Below are 18490 nucleotides of genomic sequence, written 5' to 3' on the forward strand. Positions count from 1 at the left end.
GAGCTTTGGTAGTCTGCTACTGAGAAATCCGACTGACAATTCAGAAAGAAAATGGTGAAGGAGAGGGTTGCAGTAGAGGATGCAGGTTAGCAACATTGCGTTGCCGTCTGCGTGTGACCGTAGAGCGTCATCGAGAGACAACCAGAATGGTTTGGAAACACATGATAGAGGTGGGAAAGAGGACAGAAAAGGAGAGTGTGTGCAGGGAAGAGCAAAAATATACTTAAGTGCCTGGGCGATTTCGTTGCTCGGTGAAGTTGCGCAGGTAAAGTCGCAGGTCTTTACACTCGTTGGTCTTCACACGAGGAGGCCTGAACGCTTCAGCTGATGCTTCCGCGTCAGCGCACAGACATCGGATAAATACACAGTCTAAGACACTAAAGTGAAAACAGCTGTGGCCGCCTTCTAATTAGCACAGCCAATAGTCTATAGCAGGACAATTCCTCCAATCGAAACTACAGTTCGCACTTAAACGCAGGAAGGGAGCAATTAAATTACACGTGCTCCTTCTTAGCCGAGGGCAGTTATTATAATTACCAGAAAGTGCAATCAAAAATACAAATGCAAACAAAAATATAACGTAGAAATAGGCAGAAAACTAAATATTCCTTCTTAGCAGCAAGTAATAATTCCAACAGCAGATCTATAACCAAGTATTACGCAGGACACTCACGTGCATCCGTCTGTCTCTTCTGTTGACTAATCACATACCCATTCTTTGTAATGTGCAATTGTTCATTGACACGTTTTAAAATGTTTACTGAACTTGTTATTTGAGTTCATAGGAAGAGGTCAAATTTGACATGCCAGAGCATTGATGTTGATTTTACATTGTGGTGATTTAGAGTAGAATTTATCATAACTCATCTTAAATTTAAAATTGATTACATATTCTGTAGATGAGGACATATGAATCAGTCAGATTATACTGCAGCAGAAATTATTTCATTATGGTTTAGAAGGACTATAGTGAGATGCAATACTGTTGTAGTTTAGGTCAGCAACGGTGAAAGTCAAACTGTTTTTAAGTAAAAAGAACTAGGTACTAAAAGTAACAACACATAAATCAGACAAAATGTAAATTAATAAAAATGAAAGGGCTTGTTAATATATTATGCTGAGTGTCGGCATAGGCTATGGGTTTCATTTAATCCAGAATTAATTTACTTTAAGTAGAGAGAAATGGAAAGATACACTGTTGAATGTAATACATTTGATTTCTTTTGAATGATTATTCATTAAATGCAAAATGACTTGTTCAGCCACTTTATATGTGAATAATTGACAAGGAAAAATGAGAACCTCTAGCTTTTGTAAGCATACTACACTTTATTCAATCAACTGAAACCTGTTTAACATTTTGAGATTTCAGACATGCAATAAAAAGATTAAGGCAATTATTCAGAAATTTCTATGCATGTTACTTTTTTCCAAAACTATTTAACAATTTCCTTTTTATAGTTAATCTTTCCTCTTTAAAATGTACATGAACTTTTTTACTTTATTTTTTTTACTTGCATTCTGTAAAATGCTTGTCTTTCTTATAGTTTTGATACCTGGCATTGAATTATGGCTCTCAGTATTCTCTAATAGTCAAGTCATAATAGGTACATTGCCAGCAAATTCCATGAAATCTCAGAATATTCTAAAAGGAGCAATTTGTCCTCACATAAAAAGTGTACTTTGGAGTCAGATTATGTGTACCCTTGTGCAGCCAACCATTAAATAAAATAAAAGAGAGAAAAACAAACAGAAAAACGATGTTTGGCTGCATGCAGTGATTTCAGAACGAATGGAGAACAGGCAGTGCCAACTCTGTTCCACAGAGAGTGTTTTTGCTGGATTTGGTTGTCAGTGCATAAGTGATGTCCTATGTATGCAACACACATTCACATAAACCACCGTTGTGTGTGAGAACTCATTGAAAATGTAGTGGTTTTTTTTTTATTATTATTCATTTAAATATGGTAATTAACAGAATATTTTAACAAATTATAAACAAAGAAATGTACAGTGGAAAACAACTCTAGGTCACGAATCAAATCAAGAATTCAGTATCAAGGAGAGGTGTGTAATAAAATGATATGCATGTGCTTGTTATTTGTATCTGCTTGCATCTCTATAAAGGTGACTCATTAGGTATACTGACAGAGATGCGTGCTGTGTCTCTACACCTCAGGCACAGGCTGAAGCATCACTCATCCATTTCATAACAGCTGAGTTGACATTTATCAGCCTCCAGAAAGTAGGCCGTTTGCACAATTTGGTCATTCACTCCTCCAGTTCTGTAGAGAGTAAGAGGTTTTGACTTTGCATGGATATCAGCGTATGAACATCTTTGTCTCTATTCTAAATAAACTATTCACACACACATACACACATGGCCAGTATGAGTGTGTGTGTTTTCAGGAGGATTTAAGGACAGAAAACAAAAAGTGTTTGAGCTTCTAGTGGGGTAAAATGTTATCTTTTGTTAGGGAAAAGGCAGCTCTCTGGACACTAGATTGAACAATCGTGGCATTCTGTGGTCAAATATTTGGTTTAATGACCATTAAACTTCATTAATGATTTCCCCAGGCAAACAGTTTCCTACATAGCCATTTTTAGCTGTTTTTATGCTTTTTCCATATTTGAGTGTTTATCGTGTATTGGTTAAAATGAAATTACATTTCCGAAACAAATAACAAAAGTTGAACTATGAGTTAATTTTCTGTCCATATGATTTCTGACCATATCCTCAAAAAAACATCTATTTTCATTCCCTTTCCCTCCTTTACATGTTCCATAAAACAATTGGACTGGACATTTCTGTGTTGGCATTAGCTGTGAGTGGGAATCTGGCTCTTTTCAGAGAGATGAGCTGCTAATCTCTATTGTAATGGACTCACCAAAAAGCTCATTGAACCACAAAGTCCCCCGAATCTGCCCTGAAAACCCTCAGCTCACTCATGAATGCCTAATACTTGTTCTTGTTTTACCACGGCTTCAGCCTCATCCTTTTCTCACTGTTCATCTAAACTTCTTGTCTTTTATCTTCTCTGTAGATGGGAAATACCACGGAAACTTCCCATTTTGTTTCCAAAATCCCAAAGGAACATGATGTCTTCATGGGTTCTATATACACAACCTTCTGTGAGTCCATTCACTTACAACTGATCGCTTCTACATTATTTATGGACTTTTTAGCCTTTATTTATAGAACAGTCGAGAGAGAGAGTAAAGTTGAGGGAGAGAGAGGAGAAATGGGATGAGGCTTTATACATGTTGATATCATATAGTTTATCATATGGTTTTTACAAATATCATGGATTGAGTTTACAACCTGAACTAACCTTGCCTATGTCATAAAAATGTCATATTGCCTAATATTTTAGGAGACTTGACCTTGATACATAATCATGAGGGTCTCTTAGGTTTCCTAGGGTCCCTCCCCCCCATGAATTAGTAAAGATGACACCAAAATACTTTAATAAAGTTTTCTTCTCAAGAATTTCACACTTTCAATGTTTTTTCTTTTCTTTTTCTTATGTGATCAGGCCAGTTGTGTTTCCCCTACATTTTGGACTTTATACCCCTCTCGACTTTATCAAAATTATTTTTAATTCAGAAATGAAAAACATTCTCATCATAGCAGAGATGTATTCAAGTCATTGTATTTACAGTATGAATTGCATTTTCAATGTATGTTTAGATAAATTAATGGATAGAACAAAAAACACCATTGACCCAGATACCAAAATCTACGTCATGTTAGAATATGAGCACTCATCTTTGAAAGTATAATCTTAATGCTTGGTTTTATATGTAACCCTGGACCACAAAACCAGTCATAAGGGTAAATTTTTTTTAAATTGAGGTTTATACATCATCTGAAAGCTGAATAAATAAACTTTCCATCGATGTATTGATTGTTAGGAAAGGACAATATTTGGCCGAGATACAACTATTTGAGGGTCCAAAAAATCTAAATATTGAGAAAATCGCCTTTAAAGTTAGAAAATTGTATTCTCCTGAAGCAGGTTCCATTAGCATCTAGTATCAACAGATAAAAATAAAATGGCTACTACATGAACTCCATTGGTTTTGTAAAAAATGCCAAATGTGTCAACACCGTCAGATGTCACCACCATAAGATTTTGTGTTCTAATGATATATCAAAATACTTAAATGTGACTCTTGAATAAAAGCTTTATAAACAATAACATACTCACTGTTTGTTTTAATAGTAATTGACTGATTCAATGTATTTGATAGTTTAAAATTACTACAAATTCAGGTTTTCGTCACCTCCGTCAGATGTGTCAACTCCGTCAGTATTGTCACCTCCGTCATTTGAATATTTTGATAATATTTCATTATGATATTTTATATTTGTTGTGGAATTGTTGGTCACATGTGAAAGTCTAATCTGTCTGCTAACACAAGAATGTGTTTTGAAATGTTAAAAGCATATTGAATGCTGTTAAAGATAAAGCTGAAATTATATTACACAGTCCAAGCTAAAAGAAACACATTTTGTTAAAAAAGCGAAAAGTTGGAAGGTTGTATCAAAGCATAGCTCAGTAGTTTAGTACATATAAGATACATAAATGTAGTTTCATTTGTCTGAGTACAAGGTTTTTTTGCACCCGGTTTTGTCCCACTTCTCAAGAATGACTGTGTGCCAATCATAAACTTGTATTTATGCAATTGGTATGTTTTTATCCAAATTTTGATTCTTGAGATAAGGCAATACTGTATTGTAAATGTTAAAGTGTTGAGGGATGTTAGAACAAAACTTCAGAGGCCATTAGCAAGTGGAGCACGAGTACATATGGCAGTTTAAAGAGTGACTTCAAATTTGTAAAGTGCCCAAATAAATCATAGCCGTTTCAGGTCTTGCCAAGATGTCAGAGCAATATCAAAACGGTAAAATAGGGGTTGCAGGGTGTTAGAACAAGGAAAAACACAAAGTGCTCGTGTTAGTGACTATTCATCAAATATTTTTTTTTTCTCTTTTTAGGTATTCTGTCACTCTTGGGAAATGGCATCCTGCTCCTTGTTGCGTATCGTAAGAGATCATCTCTCAAGCCGGCAGAATTCTTCATCATAAATTTATCTATTAGTGACCTTGGGATGACAGTTACTCTCTTTCCCTTGGCGATTCCATCAGCATTTGCTCACAAGTAGGCAGATGCCATAAGAAGTCTGTGCTAAAATATTCCCACCCCCATATCAGAGACAATGTCTAAAGCAGCTCTGATGCTCCATTTCATTGACACAGGACCAAAGCTGTAGTAGTACTGCCTAACACTGTGCCACAATGTGACAAACTTTATACAGCTGGATAATGCAGTTGAGTAGGAACACCTACTAGCAACCAAAAATACAGCAGCTTGACATTTTATCTTGCTGCAGATGGTTGAGACGCAGCGTTAGACTTTGCTGTTTTCATGACAATCAGAATTAGTCTTGTTTTTTGTTCTAGTACTAGAATCAACAATGTATGGAAGCCTTTTTCAGTCTCGAGTAAAAATAAAACAAGTAATTGAAAAAGTTTAAAATAAGAAGTCTCATTGTGAGATCAATTGTTGTATAAAGTGACAGAAATAAGTCACAATTACAAAATATAAAGTTGCAATTATTAGAAAAAAAAATCACATAGTGAGATATAAAATCGCAATCGCAAAGATAGTGGCAACTGTGAAATAGAAAATTATATTTTGAGATGTGAAATAATAATGAAAAACAAAGTTGCAATTGTGAGAAATACAGTCACAACTGTAAGACATAAAATGACAGTAAAATAAAAATGACATCACAAGAAATAGAATGGTAATCGAGATTCAAAATTATATTGTGAGATATAAAATTACATTTACAAGAAATAGTTGCAAATGTGATCTACAAAAAAATAAAGTAGCAGTTCTGTCAGGACCACTATCGTCAAAATGATAGATACTTAGCATAAAGTTTGGTTTGGCGGTATGGTTCTGTTCTGGGCAAAAAACCTCCCTGCCCATCCATGCAGCCTGTCATGAATGAGCAGGGAGAGCAGCAATAATAACCCCCCCAGGGTTAACAGAACAGAACAAGGCAGATATCATTAATGTACTTAATGATATTTAAGTGTAACACTTTATTCAAGATAAAGGAGTCTGATTAGCAAGGAATATCAGAAAGCTAAGTCCTGACTGTGGCGAAAGGAGGAGCTGGGGATGGAGGAGGGTAATTTGCTCCGAAGCAAGCTGAAAAGCTGCTGAATAATACTGAATACAGCTTATATAGAAATGCCGCGATAGGTGTCGTATTCCTATAGGTAGATGTGATCAGCTGAGAATCAGCTGATGCAAGCTTGACTCGCGTGACCTGCCAGAACTAACGTTAAAGCTTAATTTGTGAGATATACAGTCAAAACTAAGACACTAACTTTGCATGATATAAAACTGCAATAACTAGAAATAAACGAGCAAATATGATAAAGTATCAACTGTGAGATATACAGTCACAAATGTAAGACAATCTTATTGTGAGAATCTCAATTACATAACTATAAATGTATTTATGTAATTGAGATTTTGTCTCACAATAAGATTGTCTTACATTTGTGACTGTATATCTCTATATTTCAAATGTAAAAGTCACGTTGTGATAAAAAATAAAAATAAAAAATAAGTCAAAATTATGAAAATATAAAGTTTTAATTAATAATTATTCACTTGATTTGATTAACTTTTTAACTGGCTTCTGTAACGATGTGCATGTGATTCATTGTTTTCCATGTTATTCCTGTTTAAATGTCAAATTCAAAACTCTGTGGCAACGTTTTTCAACCATTTCAGATCTGGCTTCTGTGCCACATTTGTAATGTAATGATGATTATATTCAAATCCAAAAATCATTGTTCATTGCTTTCTTTACTTGCTTCTCTCTCAGGTGGCTGTTCGGAGAGCTGACATGTTTGTGCTATGCTGTATGTGGCGTTCTCTTCGGCTTATGCAGCCTGACAAATCTCACCGCTCTGTCGTCCGTCTGCTGCCTCAAAGTCTGCTTCCCAAACTATGGTATTCTTCCTCGACACCTTTCACACCAAATACATTTATCTTCCTCCCTGGCCCTCATCCATATCTTAATTAGGAATCGGTTGCAGCTCCACGAATCCCTTCTGTCCTGCCGTGATGCACCCCAAAGGAAAATTCATTACCTTCTGGCTTTCAGTGTCATTATTGGATATTCTAGCTTTTATCAGGCTCTAGATGCCCCTTGTTCATTTGGCTTTTGGTCAATACTCCCACGTATGGACAGGAGCAGTTGGCCTCATTAGAGTTCATTAGTTTTGTCAGTTTCAACTTTTGACTGACTGGTAAAAAGATGAAGGGGTGTGTGGGAGAGAGGAGACAATTAAGATGGAGCAGATTAACGGCATGTGGGTGAGCTTGAGAACAGAGATTTAGATGGCAAAGAGGACAGCATGTGAACAGATGGATTCTGTAGGTGGAAGAGAAGCAAACATATTTGGGATGCAGTTAAAGCCTTATTTTAAAGTACATGTTGCCAGATATGTTGTGAATCTTTAGCTCTGCACCTGATAGATGCCGTAATTATAGTACATTATAGTTTATGTAAGCAGTGTTGGGAGCTGTTCACACAGAACATGTTTTTCCATTTGACCGTGCTACTTTTCCATTTTCCATCTAAGCTTGCACTAGACAGACATGTTTGACTGCTGCGCTCACGTCTCGCGTCTTTTTGCAGCATCTCGCACACAACGCAGCGTTCTAAAAAGGTGGTGTTTAAGTCCGAGAAAGTACAGCTTTTTTTTTTTAAATGTATCAAGACCTTGCATTTTTTTCACATTCCATTGCTCACATCACACGTTTTTCAAAGCAAAAACACATTCTGTGTGAACCGGCCCTTGAGGGTAACCAAGGAGTGTGTAAGCATTCCCATTCATCTCAATGGTAATTGCTCAGCTGACGCACTCATAAGTACGCAGCCTGCATACTACCATCTATGCTTATCTGAGGATTTCATAAGCGAAACAGTATTTTTACACTCTTTATATTTCACATTCTGGCTATGGTGTCATAAACAGCAGGGTCCATTCAATTAAATGGGTCCGTGTAAAATCCTGGTTTGTAATGTCTAACCAAATGCATGAAGATTGTAGGGTAATTGACTTGTAGAGTATAGACTTAAGCTAGAAATATACTAGTGTAGTTTGCTGAAATTTATAAAAAAAAGAAAAGAAATGTTTAATATCGCAATATATAGTGATTTACCATTAGATGAGAATTTTTATAGGACATTAATGGTCATATTTACATATGACCGCATATATCATAAATCTAACTTTTAGGTTTTCTAATCAGGCTTTGAACAAGGTTCCCATTAAAAGGTCTTTCAGTCAACTGAATTGCTTTGAGGTCTTGCTTGGACTCATTTGACAAGGGCAAACCCTATATGTGACCCTGGACCACAAAACCAGTCATAAGGGTCAATTTTTCAAAATTGAGATTTGTACATCATCTGAAAGCTGAATAAATAAGCTTTGTATTGGACAATATTTGGCCGAGATACAACTATTTGAAAATCTGGAATCTGAGGGTGCAAAAATATCTAAATCACATTTAAAGTTGTCCAAATTAAGTTCTTGGCAATGCATATTAGTAATCAAAAATTAAGTTTTTATATATTTACAGTAGGAAATTTACAAATATCTTCATGGAACATGATCTTTACTTAATGTCCTAATGATTTTTGGCACAAAAGAAAAATCAATAATTTTGACCCATACAAAATTATTATTTTTAAGCTATTGTTACAAATATACTCCAGCGACTTAAGACTGGTTTTGTGTGTCCAGGGTCACATAGTGCTGCAGTGATGTACTTTTGCAGGCCAAACCGGAAGTTAGCATCACCCTGGTTCCCTTGACCAAACCTTGATTTTTCCATTGGCTTTTTGATTATTACAGAAACGTTTTGTTCATCATGATAGTTGTCACAAATGAACACAACTTGCATGAATTTTGAAGGCTAAATACAATCAGAAGAAGTAAAAAGCTAAACGTAGGCTGTAAACAGACTACACTGTGGACTTCAGCATCACCATCACTAAGCTTCCAACAACTCTTTCAGTCTTTATTTTAAAAAACATTTTTGCTGAAAATTTGAGTTGGAGTAGTTTGCAAGAGTGTGATTATACACACAACAAGGCTGAGAAAGCAGACTAGTGAGCAGATGAGTTTCTGTTTGGTGTGATGGCATTTAAAGTACCCAACAACCCCTGTAATCCCATTTAGACACTTGTTAGAAACCGCCTTTTTCAAGACAATGGGCTATTACTGATGTATTTTACGATGTAGAATAAAACCTAAAAATATCTTGAGCTTGTGTTAACCACAGACTGGATATCGAGTCAAGTCACATTCATCTAGCGCTTTATACAATACTGATTGTGTCAAAGCAGCTTTACAGTGTTAAACAGGAAAAATGTATGCTGATTATGCCAGGAGGGCACTCCGTCATTGGTGGGCTCGGTCTGATGGTCTGCACCGTGGGGAGATGGTGGGCTGGGCTCTGGGTCAGGAGTGGATCTGTCGAAATCATCCTTGGGAGAGACGATGAGAGGCGATCCATTTCTCGCCAGAATCCACTCCACAAATGTGGCGAAATCCTCTGGAGGACCATCTTCGGACGACGGCGCTCTGCTCGCGGTGTTCAAGCTTGCGTCATAGAATGAGCAGAGCACATCTTCCGGGTAGCTGGTGGTGCTAGCTAACAGTAAGAACAGTCTTGTATGGTCCTCGAAAGATCTCTCCCCCTGCTCCACATATTCCAGGCAAAAGAGGGCATCCATGAAGGGAAACACAACGGAAACAAAAACACCAAGAGAAAACGGGAAACTAAAACGGAGGGTGGACACACGGAGGTAATGGATTTGGTCGGGTCTTCTGTCACGATTCGCTGTGGGAGGAACGATGGAGACGCAGAGAAACGTTCAACAGTCTTTATTACTTGAATCACAGGGGTAAATCCACAACACGAACACGGGAAACACACAACATCCAACAAGTAATCAAACTAAACAAGAACAGGAAAAAGACCATAAAAGGAAACACAGGAAGAACTACAGAGGCAAAACGGGTCCAGCAGTCTGACAATATTATAGGCTATGTTTTATTTATAATATATATATTTTTTTATATCAAAGCATGTTTTAACCCATATAATAACAGTCCATATTAGCCCATGTATTTTTAAAAACATGTTATTTATCGCAGGGATTGAGTCCTCTTCAGGAGAGAGCAGTTACAGTAAATTGTTTGGAGGTTTTTGTATTTGCTAGTTTGGGGAACAGGCACAGTCTCTATTGTGTGACGTCTAAGTGAAAGTCTATATGTGCTGAAAATTAACCGACTTCTGTGACGGCTAGCTAGGCAGCTAGCAGACGGTCAGTTTAGCCCGTTTGTCTGCTTCCTGACCTGAGCCTCAGTTAGTCAAGTACAAACTCTAAGACTATGTGCCATATTTCTAGAGAGAAGAGCAGCACCACCCCTGGAGGGATGAAGACCATCTCTTTTCGACAGGTCAGGTCTGCCCCAAAAACTCGTCCAATTGTCTATGAAACCTATGTTATTCTGCGGACACCACTTAGACATCCAGCCATTGAGTGACAACAGTCTGCTATGTATCTCGTCAACACAGTAAGCAGGGAGGGGACTTTTTTTGCCAAGATGTCAGGCGCTCTGGCTCCCGGTAAACATTGGACTATGGTGGCTGGTGTCTCTATTTTCACATTCCGTGCAAAACAATCGCCAATAACTAGGCCTCTTTCAACAGGTTTCTCAGTGGGAGTGGGGAGAACCTGTTTAATGTTTTAATCAGAACAGAAGAGCCGTGTTTTGTCCCGCGACTATGCCGCCTCAGTCATTCTGCTACCGGAACCGAACAATGTACAAGACTCACTATGCTAGTCACATCCAAAGCCGTATCTAAGGCCCTCACATTCTTACTATCCTCAATTAAAGTTTGGATGCGTGTCTCTAGTTCTGAAATCTTCTGTCAGCCTAACTATTTGCCTGCATTTATCGCATATGAATCCCTCACCGCTGAAAGAGAAGGCTACACTATACATGTGGCAAGCAGTGCAAGTGACAATAACAGGAGAAGCCATTACTCGCCAAGATTCTTGAATGATTCTGACTTGCCACATTTGTTTGATGAACTTGTGAAAAACTGAGCGAGAGAGAGAGAAAAGAAATGGTAGGCACAAATGACAAGCTAACAGGATAACGGAATGCTAATGTGCTGCACTCGAGGTTTAGATTAAAAATCAAATAATATCAAATTAGTTTGATAGATAATATCAGAAATATGGTGAGAATGAAGTTATATTTTAGCTGTTTAAACAACAGAAAGTGATAGTAAGAGAGATTCCAACAGAAAAACAAAGCTTCACAGAGCTACAATCACAAACCACTCTGCAGCACAGCAGACAGGAAACGGAAACAAGTCAATCAAACTGAACGGCACATGCCTGCATCCCTTTTGATCAGAGCCACAGCTCTGATACAGCGATGGGTTACCCTGACATTAAAACGACCCAGGTGCAAAATTGGTGAGGGCGCATGTGAAGCAGGCCTAGAGGAATCACAGAGGAGGTGGCTGCCATTAGGCCGAGCATCCTCTGGAAACTCCTGAGGGGACCCGAAGTCCCTGGCTTGAAAGATGCCACCAGTCACTGAATAGTCAGGGACCGTTCCGGCGTAAACCATGCCCGCATCTGAGCCGAGTCTATAACAGTCCCCAGAAAGACCGCTTGCTGTCTGGGAGACAATTGACTCTTGTGCGAGTTGATTTTCAACCCGAGGCTCTCCAGATGGCTTATCAGCAGCGATCTGTGTGCGATTAGCTCCCGTTCTGATCTGGCTAAAACCAGCCAGTCGGCGAGGTAATAGAGGATGCAGATTCCCATCTGTCTCAGAGGGGAAAAAGCTAAGTCGATGCACTTCATAAAAGTGCAGGGGGCCAGAAACAGTCCAATAGGACTGTGTACTGATAGGCCACTCCCTCAAATCTCAAGAACGGTCTGTGGCGGGGGGTTATGTGGATGTGAAAGTATGCATCTTTCAGATCCACTGTCAGAAACCAGTCCTCGGGACAAAAGTAAACAAAGTAGACAAAAGTTTCAAAGTAAACATTCTGAATGGCCGTCTGATAAGAGAGCTATTCTGAAGTCTGAGATCTAGAATAAATCTGTGCCCGCTATCCTTCTTCGGCACAAGGAAGTAGCGGCTGAAAAGCCTGACTTGCTGTTCGCTAGAGGTACTGCTTCCACGGCACCTTTTGCGAGCAATGTTTGTACTTTAGACTGAAGAACATGAGTTTCATTGTTCTGTACCGAAGTATGAATAATACCTCTGAAACGAGGTGGCCTGCGAGCGAACTGGAGCGAGTAACCTCGTTTTATCGTGTTTAGAACCCAACTTGAAACACCGGGAATGGGCGCCCAAGCCTTGAACCGGGCGGCAAGAGGTTCTAATTTTATGAATGGAAGTTTGCCGTACAAGGGCGGGGAACTTGTATTCATGAGAGTGAGGAGAGGAGAAATTATCTTTTGTATATGTCCGCTATCAGCGGTAGTTTGCTTGAGCATGCACTGAACTTGAAGGACGTGCCCAGCTTGAATAATACTTCCATCACTCTGTGTTGAACGGAGGGATGGAGAGCGAGCACAAGATTTCTTAGAGGGGGTCCCAGCCTCAGCGAGAACTGATTCTTCCTTTTCCTCTCAAAAGTGCTTCGCTAGGTTAATGCTCTCTCAGTGAGAGCAGTCAGCCCCCGTGAGCGCAGCCTTGGCGTGGCCCAGTCTATGCTGCGTGCATCTTTAGATCCGCCTAAAAGGATAAAACCGCTCGATGCAGACGAGGGGTGCTAATCCTCACGCGTAAAACACACTGCCGGATCAGTGTGCTGTAGGAAGAGTGAAGCATGCGGGACCTATTTCTCAGCCCCGCGACTTCACGGTTTCATCCTCCAAGGCAACTGGGAGGGGAGAACGTGAGCATGGGAGGGACGTGGCCGTCTTCATTGAAAAAGGCAAACCGCGAGCAAAGCAGAGCGAGATATATGCTCTCATCGTGAGAGCGATCTGTCTCAGTAAGCGCAGCCCCAGCGTGGGCGTGGCCCAGGCGAGTGGCACACTCAAAACTGAAGCTGTCAGCGATATAGAATCATTGGTGACAGCATTCTCATTTGAACCGTTCGAAGCAGACGAGGGCTGCTTATCTTTACGTGTAAAACACACCAGCAGGTCAAAGAGCTGCGTGGAGCGTGAAGCATGCGGGATCTGTGCCGGCGTGAATCACTCAATCCTGGTCGCTCAACACCGCGAGTTCGCCGTTTCTTCCTCCGAGGCAGCTGAGAGGGGAGAAACGGGAGGGGAGGGGTCGCCTTCATTGAAGAAAGCGATCCGCGAGTGATGCTGGGACAGACTCCTGCTTTCGCAGTGAAAGCAGCTGGTCTCAGCGAGCACAGCCTCAGCGGCGCACACACAAATGAAGTTGTCAGCAATACAGAATCATTGGTGACAGCATTCTACTCCAATCTGCCTTGAAGGATTGAGCCGCTAGATGTAATGAGGGGCGCTGATCCTTACGTGCAAAATACACCAGCGGATCAAAGTGGTGGGGGAGAGTGAACACTCCGGGAAGCCCTGCACGAGCCCCACTCGTGGCGCGACATTTGGAACAACATCGCTAGGAAATTTTCTCAGAAATTTGCTCTCTTAGTGCGCTGGATAGCTGCAGGAGAAGGCTTATTCCTCTGCTGGGGCTCTTCGACGGCGGCAAGCTGCAGGCTAAGCTTCTTCCTCCTTCTTCGGCTTCGTAGTCCAGCGTCAGCGAAGAGATGATCCTCGTCGCTGAAGGAGAATGTTCTGATGAAATGATGCTCTGAGCCGACTTAGAGGTCGGCTCCACCCATTCTGGCGGGCTAGAGCAGCATTGGTTTGTGCAACTACACAAACATGAACAAATCAGGCTTCAGTATCAGTGTAAACAGGAGTTTCCCCATACACAACATGAGAGAAAGTTCGAAAGGGAACTCGCTTATGAGTTTTGGTCTAAAAAAATGTCACCCCCACAGCATCCTGTTGTTCATGACTTCAATGTTCTATGGCCTCCTTTCAAAAAAAAATTGTTCATGTACTTCTGACAAATTGCAAGAATAAGGGAATAAGGATGATTGATGTTTGATCGATAACTCATCTACACAGCATAGCTTTCTTGGTACAGAATCTTTCCCTCGTAAGCACATGGAAGATGAATGGATTGGGGCAACATGAAGTGATGTGATTCTAAAAGGAAAAAGTTTTGGTTTCAAAATGTGTTTTTCAGTTTTCATTTTATGTTTCTAATCAGTAGTTCATATGTAATATTCTCCAGCACAGTATAAACCATTTAAGAGTGATCAGTACTTTGTGCTAAATAAACACTTCTATGATTTGCTTTCCAGGAAACAAATTCTCCTACTCCCATGCCTGTCTGATGATAGTGGGGGTGTGGTGCTATGCCATGGTGTTTGCTGTGGGTCCCTTGGCAAATTGGGGTCACTATGGCCCTGAACCCTATGGGACAGCATGCTGCATAGATTGGTAAGTGCCTGGGAGGATGTTAATGGAAGCACTGAAAGATTCTCAGGAAAACAGACAAAGCCAAAAAGTCAGCCTAAAGGTGATGTGTGTAATTTAAGTGCCATTAGTGGCACCCACAATACTAGGGTTTTCTGTGTGATTGTCTGGGCATTGCAGTTGTTCAGGTGTTCTAAGTGTTTATATGCGCGTGTGTGTGTGTGTGTGTTTTCTGGTGTTCTGAGTGTCCCTATTCCTGTCTAGAGACTGATATTCTGGTCTTTAGATATGGCTCGGGTCTCTCCATATGTACAAGTATATTGGATTTTGTTTTATCATCTGCCAAAATAGCAAATGTGATCACTTTGGTAGTTTTGTAGTGCCACAGAGCTACATTGTACTTTTCACTCTTTGGAAAGTCAGCCTACAAATGGTTTATTTATAGTTGCAAAATGAACTGAAAAGTGAAAAGTGTATTTTATCATCAAAAATGGCACATTTCTTAAAGTAATCGAATGCACTGCATGTTCTATTGAGATCACATGGAGTGCACTCTAACAAAATTACTCCACTCTTTTTATGGTTTTATTTTTGAATATTGCTGCCTTTGAACCCACAATTGCTGGCTTGTCTCAGTACCTTATCCATTCAGCCACTGGGGCCGGGGTTTATGTGCCCCCAATAATTCTTGGTCCTGGACAGGTGGTTTAGTGACATTTGAATGGTATTTGAAACAAACATAGTGATCTAGATCAAAGTGTACTTCAACAGCTCCTCCGAACATTCATGCAGCATTGATATAGTTTAAGGACTAAGAGGTTTTGTGTTTTACGTCTGGACTGTGGAATAGACCCATATCCATAAGTGGTTTAATAATGAAGTCAGTGGGTTTTTGGTTAGACAGGGAGAAATATAAAACATTCTGAGAAATGGATCCCATAGACTGAAGTCGAGAAACAATAAACTAGATTAATGTCTCATTCAGCTGCTTCTCAAAACATTGGTACTGTATTCCAATAGTGTTAGGACTAAGAGGCTTTGTGTTTTACACCTGACCAAGGAATTCATACTGTAGCAAAGAATAGTTTTGATCCATCAACCTCTGAGTTATGGGACCTTGCCTTAGGAGAAATCCTATACCCAGGTATTTTCAAAACAACTTGACTTTTGGCCTGTATTAAGTGCTGCTTTTTACATGTAAGTTTTGGCTAAAAAATGGCCAGTTTATCATAGGACTGTGGCAGCCTTGCTTTGAGTAAAAACTAAGTATCTACTGTATAGAAGTATAAAAGTCCTAGTAGCGGATGGTTTTGATTCATCGACCTCTTGGTTATGCTCTTTAAACATTTTGCTTAAACCCACCCTGGATGGACCTTGAACTCACAAACTTAGGTGACCCAGAGATACCACCAATTTGGGCATATGAACAAAGGCATATCAGGGTCACTATATTGGGGAAAAAACTGTTGGGACGATTCAGACAATCAGCAATCAGTGATTTTTAGCCCAGGGAAATAAACTGTACAGAGGTCCCAGAAACTCTAGCAGTGCTCCTGATTACCATCACCACTGATATGTCCTGTCCTCTTTTCATCTTTTAGGTATGCACCAAGCCAGGATACTCTGTCCATGTCCTATATTATCTGCCTCTTCCTCTTCTGCTATGCCCTGCCTCTCGCCATCATTCTCCTCTCCTACATTCTGATCCTCATCACTGTAAGAGGGTCACGGCAGGCAGTACAGCAACATGTGTCGCCACAGACCAAGACAACAAATGCACATATCCTCATTGTGAAGGTGAGAGTGCAAAACCTCAGTGCTTAAGGACTGGGTGTAATGACATGCAGAGTCATTTAAAAGAGATGTTTTCAGACTGGGCTCCAGGAATCCCAAGAAGGACGCAAGTGGGTGCTAGGGGGCCATGAAAAAATTAGAAATAAAAAAAATAATAATAGTAATAATAGTCTCAGAAATGCGGGATGAAACAGCCCCTATTTCAGATTTTTAGAAAGTAGCTGTCTGAGATGGCAAATGGCAACATGATTTATGTAACATTAGCCATGGATTATTAGCTGTTTGATAACGTATTCAAGTCAAAGGATAATTATATTAATTACCTGTATGTGCCCAACATTGGAGAGAGTGATACATAAAATGCATTGCCATTCTGATACTGTACATGGACTTGTAGACAACCCTGTGTAATTTGTTCTTCCTCTTAATTCTCTCGTAAGAATGTAGAGTTTTTTCCATGTAATTTTAAGGAAGGCATTATTTTCACGTCACTTTTGATTGTTTGAGTTTTAAGGGATAAAACTAATGACTGCAGGGGGACTTAACTTACTGTTGAAAAGTACTGTTTCCACTGCAAATGAAGAATCACCCATTTACTTTTCTCCAGAAAGTGTGGAAATGTTCTCATGAGTTTTTTTCTGTTTCTCTCATAGCTCTCAGTGGCGGTGTGCATTGGTTTTCTGACCGCCTGGAGCCCTTACGCTGTTGTGGCAATGTGGGCTGCATTTGTGGAACCAAGTAAAGTTCCCCCTGTAGCCTTTGCATTCGCAGCTATCTTTGCCAAATCCTCCACTACCTACAACCCTGTGGTGTACCTGGTATTCAAGCCTAACTTTCGTAAATCTCTGAGCAAGGACACCGCTCAGATTCGCAAACGAATATGTTCCAGCCCGTGCAAAGGAAGCCCTGTGCCTGGTGAAAAGCATCTTCAACGGCAAACATCTCTACGCTGCAACAAGGATGCTAGCAACTCCACTCGACTCTCCAACGGCCTGGTGGACAGCCATGGGGCTTGTCTTCATTGCACAGAGGCGGACCCTCATTGTCAACAGACCCCGCCTCAAAGGACTGCCCGTGTGCTGATCGGTACATCCTGCAGTGAGGTGACTGTGAGTCAGCTGCCGGAGAAGATGCAGGCTCACCTTCTGTGAAGGCCCTGTAGGCTCTCCTCATGCCAGGACAAGTGTGAGGAATAGATGGATAGGCAGCCTCAAAATGAAACTTCTGGCCACTAGAGATAAGCTTGATGTGTCGGAGACAAACTGTGGTCACTTCTGATACTGATGTCATGTATAAGGAGCTTCAAAACAATTGACCCTGCACTAAGTCCCACCTTAAAAAGGTTACTGACCAATCCTACCGTAGCAACTGTTGCTGTCCACAGTTTTATCAGACTAGCTTGTGCTGTTTTACTGAAAGTATTTTCACAGAAAGTTGTGATTCATTCACTGTGAAAAATAACAAAAGATGAGTTAAATAAGGTAAGCAGCTGCAAAGCATTTTGGAGTTTTCTCAACTTCAGTAGTTAGTTGTACCTAATTAAAACTAGAACTAGTTAGTTGTACCTAAATAGAACAAATTTTTGAAAGGTATGATGGTTGCTCATTACTACTTAGTTAAATCAACCTTTCCCAGCAAATACATTTGACAGAACATTAAGAATTTTTTGAACACTAAATATTTTGTTAAATAAACTATTAGAATAACATGCATTTTCTAAATGCATGTTATTGATGTTACTGTGAATAATTTATCCATGCATATGTACCTCATAATTTAATTAAAAGGTCTCAATTAATGAAAATGCCTAAATTTTCTGGTGAAACAACAGACTATGCTAGACTTTACCAATCAGTTTGTTCACTTAAACCCTGACCCTTTGTTACGATCGAATGCATCTGCCTCCATCTAAACAACAACAGATGGATAGAATACTCAAATGTATGTCACACAATACAGAAAAAAATATCTGTCATTACATCCATAACATTGTGAGTTTAGGAAAAACATCTTCACAACTGTCAAGCCCTGAAAGTTAATAAACGTAAAATTGCATAGCAGTTGTTAATATGGTTATAGTCAA

The 18490-nt window shown here is 39.8% G+C and overlaps 1 protein-coding gene across 1 annotated transcript; it reads left to right on the top strand.

Moving 5' to 3' along the window:
• Positions 1-3044: 3044 nt before the first annotated feature.
• Positions 3045-18052, top strand: LOC107570009 (opsin-5-like). Its single transcript, XM_016256205.1, has 6 exons — positions 3045-3132; positions 5003-5165; positions 6916-7043; positions 14499-14637; positions 16215-16410; positions 17061-18052. Exons 1-6 carry the CDS (start codon positions 3045-3047, stop codon positions 17556-17558), a joined length of 1212 nt encoding a protein of 403 aa, XP_016111691.1. The 3' UTR covers positions 17559-18052.
• Positions 18053-18490: the final 438 nt, after the last annotated feature.

Source organism: Sinocyclocheilus grahami, unplaced genomic scaffold, assembly GCF_001515645.1.
Source record: "Sinocyclocheilus grahami isolate Dianchi unplaced genomic scaffold, SAMN03320097.WGS_v1.1 scaffold1402.1, whole genome shotgun sequence".
NCBI classification, from domain to species: Eukaryota; Metazoa; Chordata; class Actinopteri; order Cypriniformes; family Cyprinidae; genus Sinocyclocheilus; species Sinocyclocheilus grahami.

Excerpts from the sequence above, each read along its gene's own strand:
- LOC107570009 (XM_016256205.1), top strand. The coding sequence starts at position 3,045 with ATGGGAAATACCACGGAAACTTCCCATTTTGTTTCCAAAATCCCAAAG. Across the intron at positions 14,638-16,214 it reads ACAGCATGCTGCATAGATTG|GTATGCACCAAGCCAGGATA; the intron begins GTAAGTGCCTGG and ends TTCATCTTTTAG. Across the intron at positions 16,411-17,060 it reads CACATATCCTCATTGTGAAG|CTCTCAGTGGCGGTGTGCAT; the intron begins GTGAGAGTGCAA and ends TTTCTCTCATAG.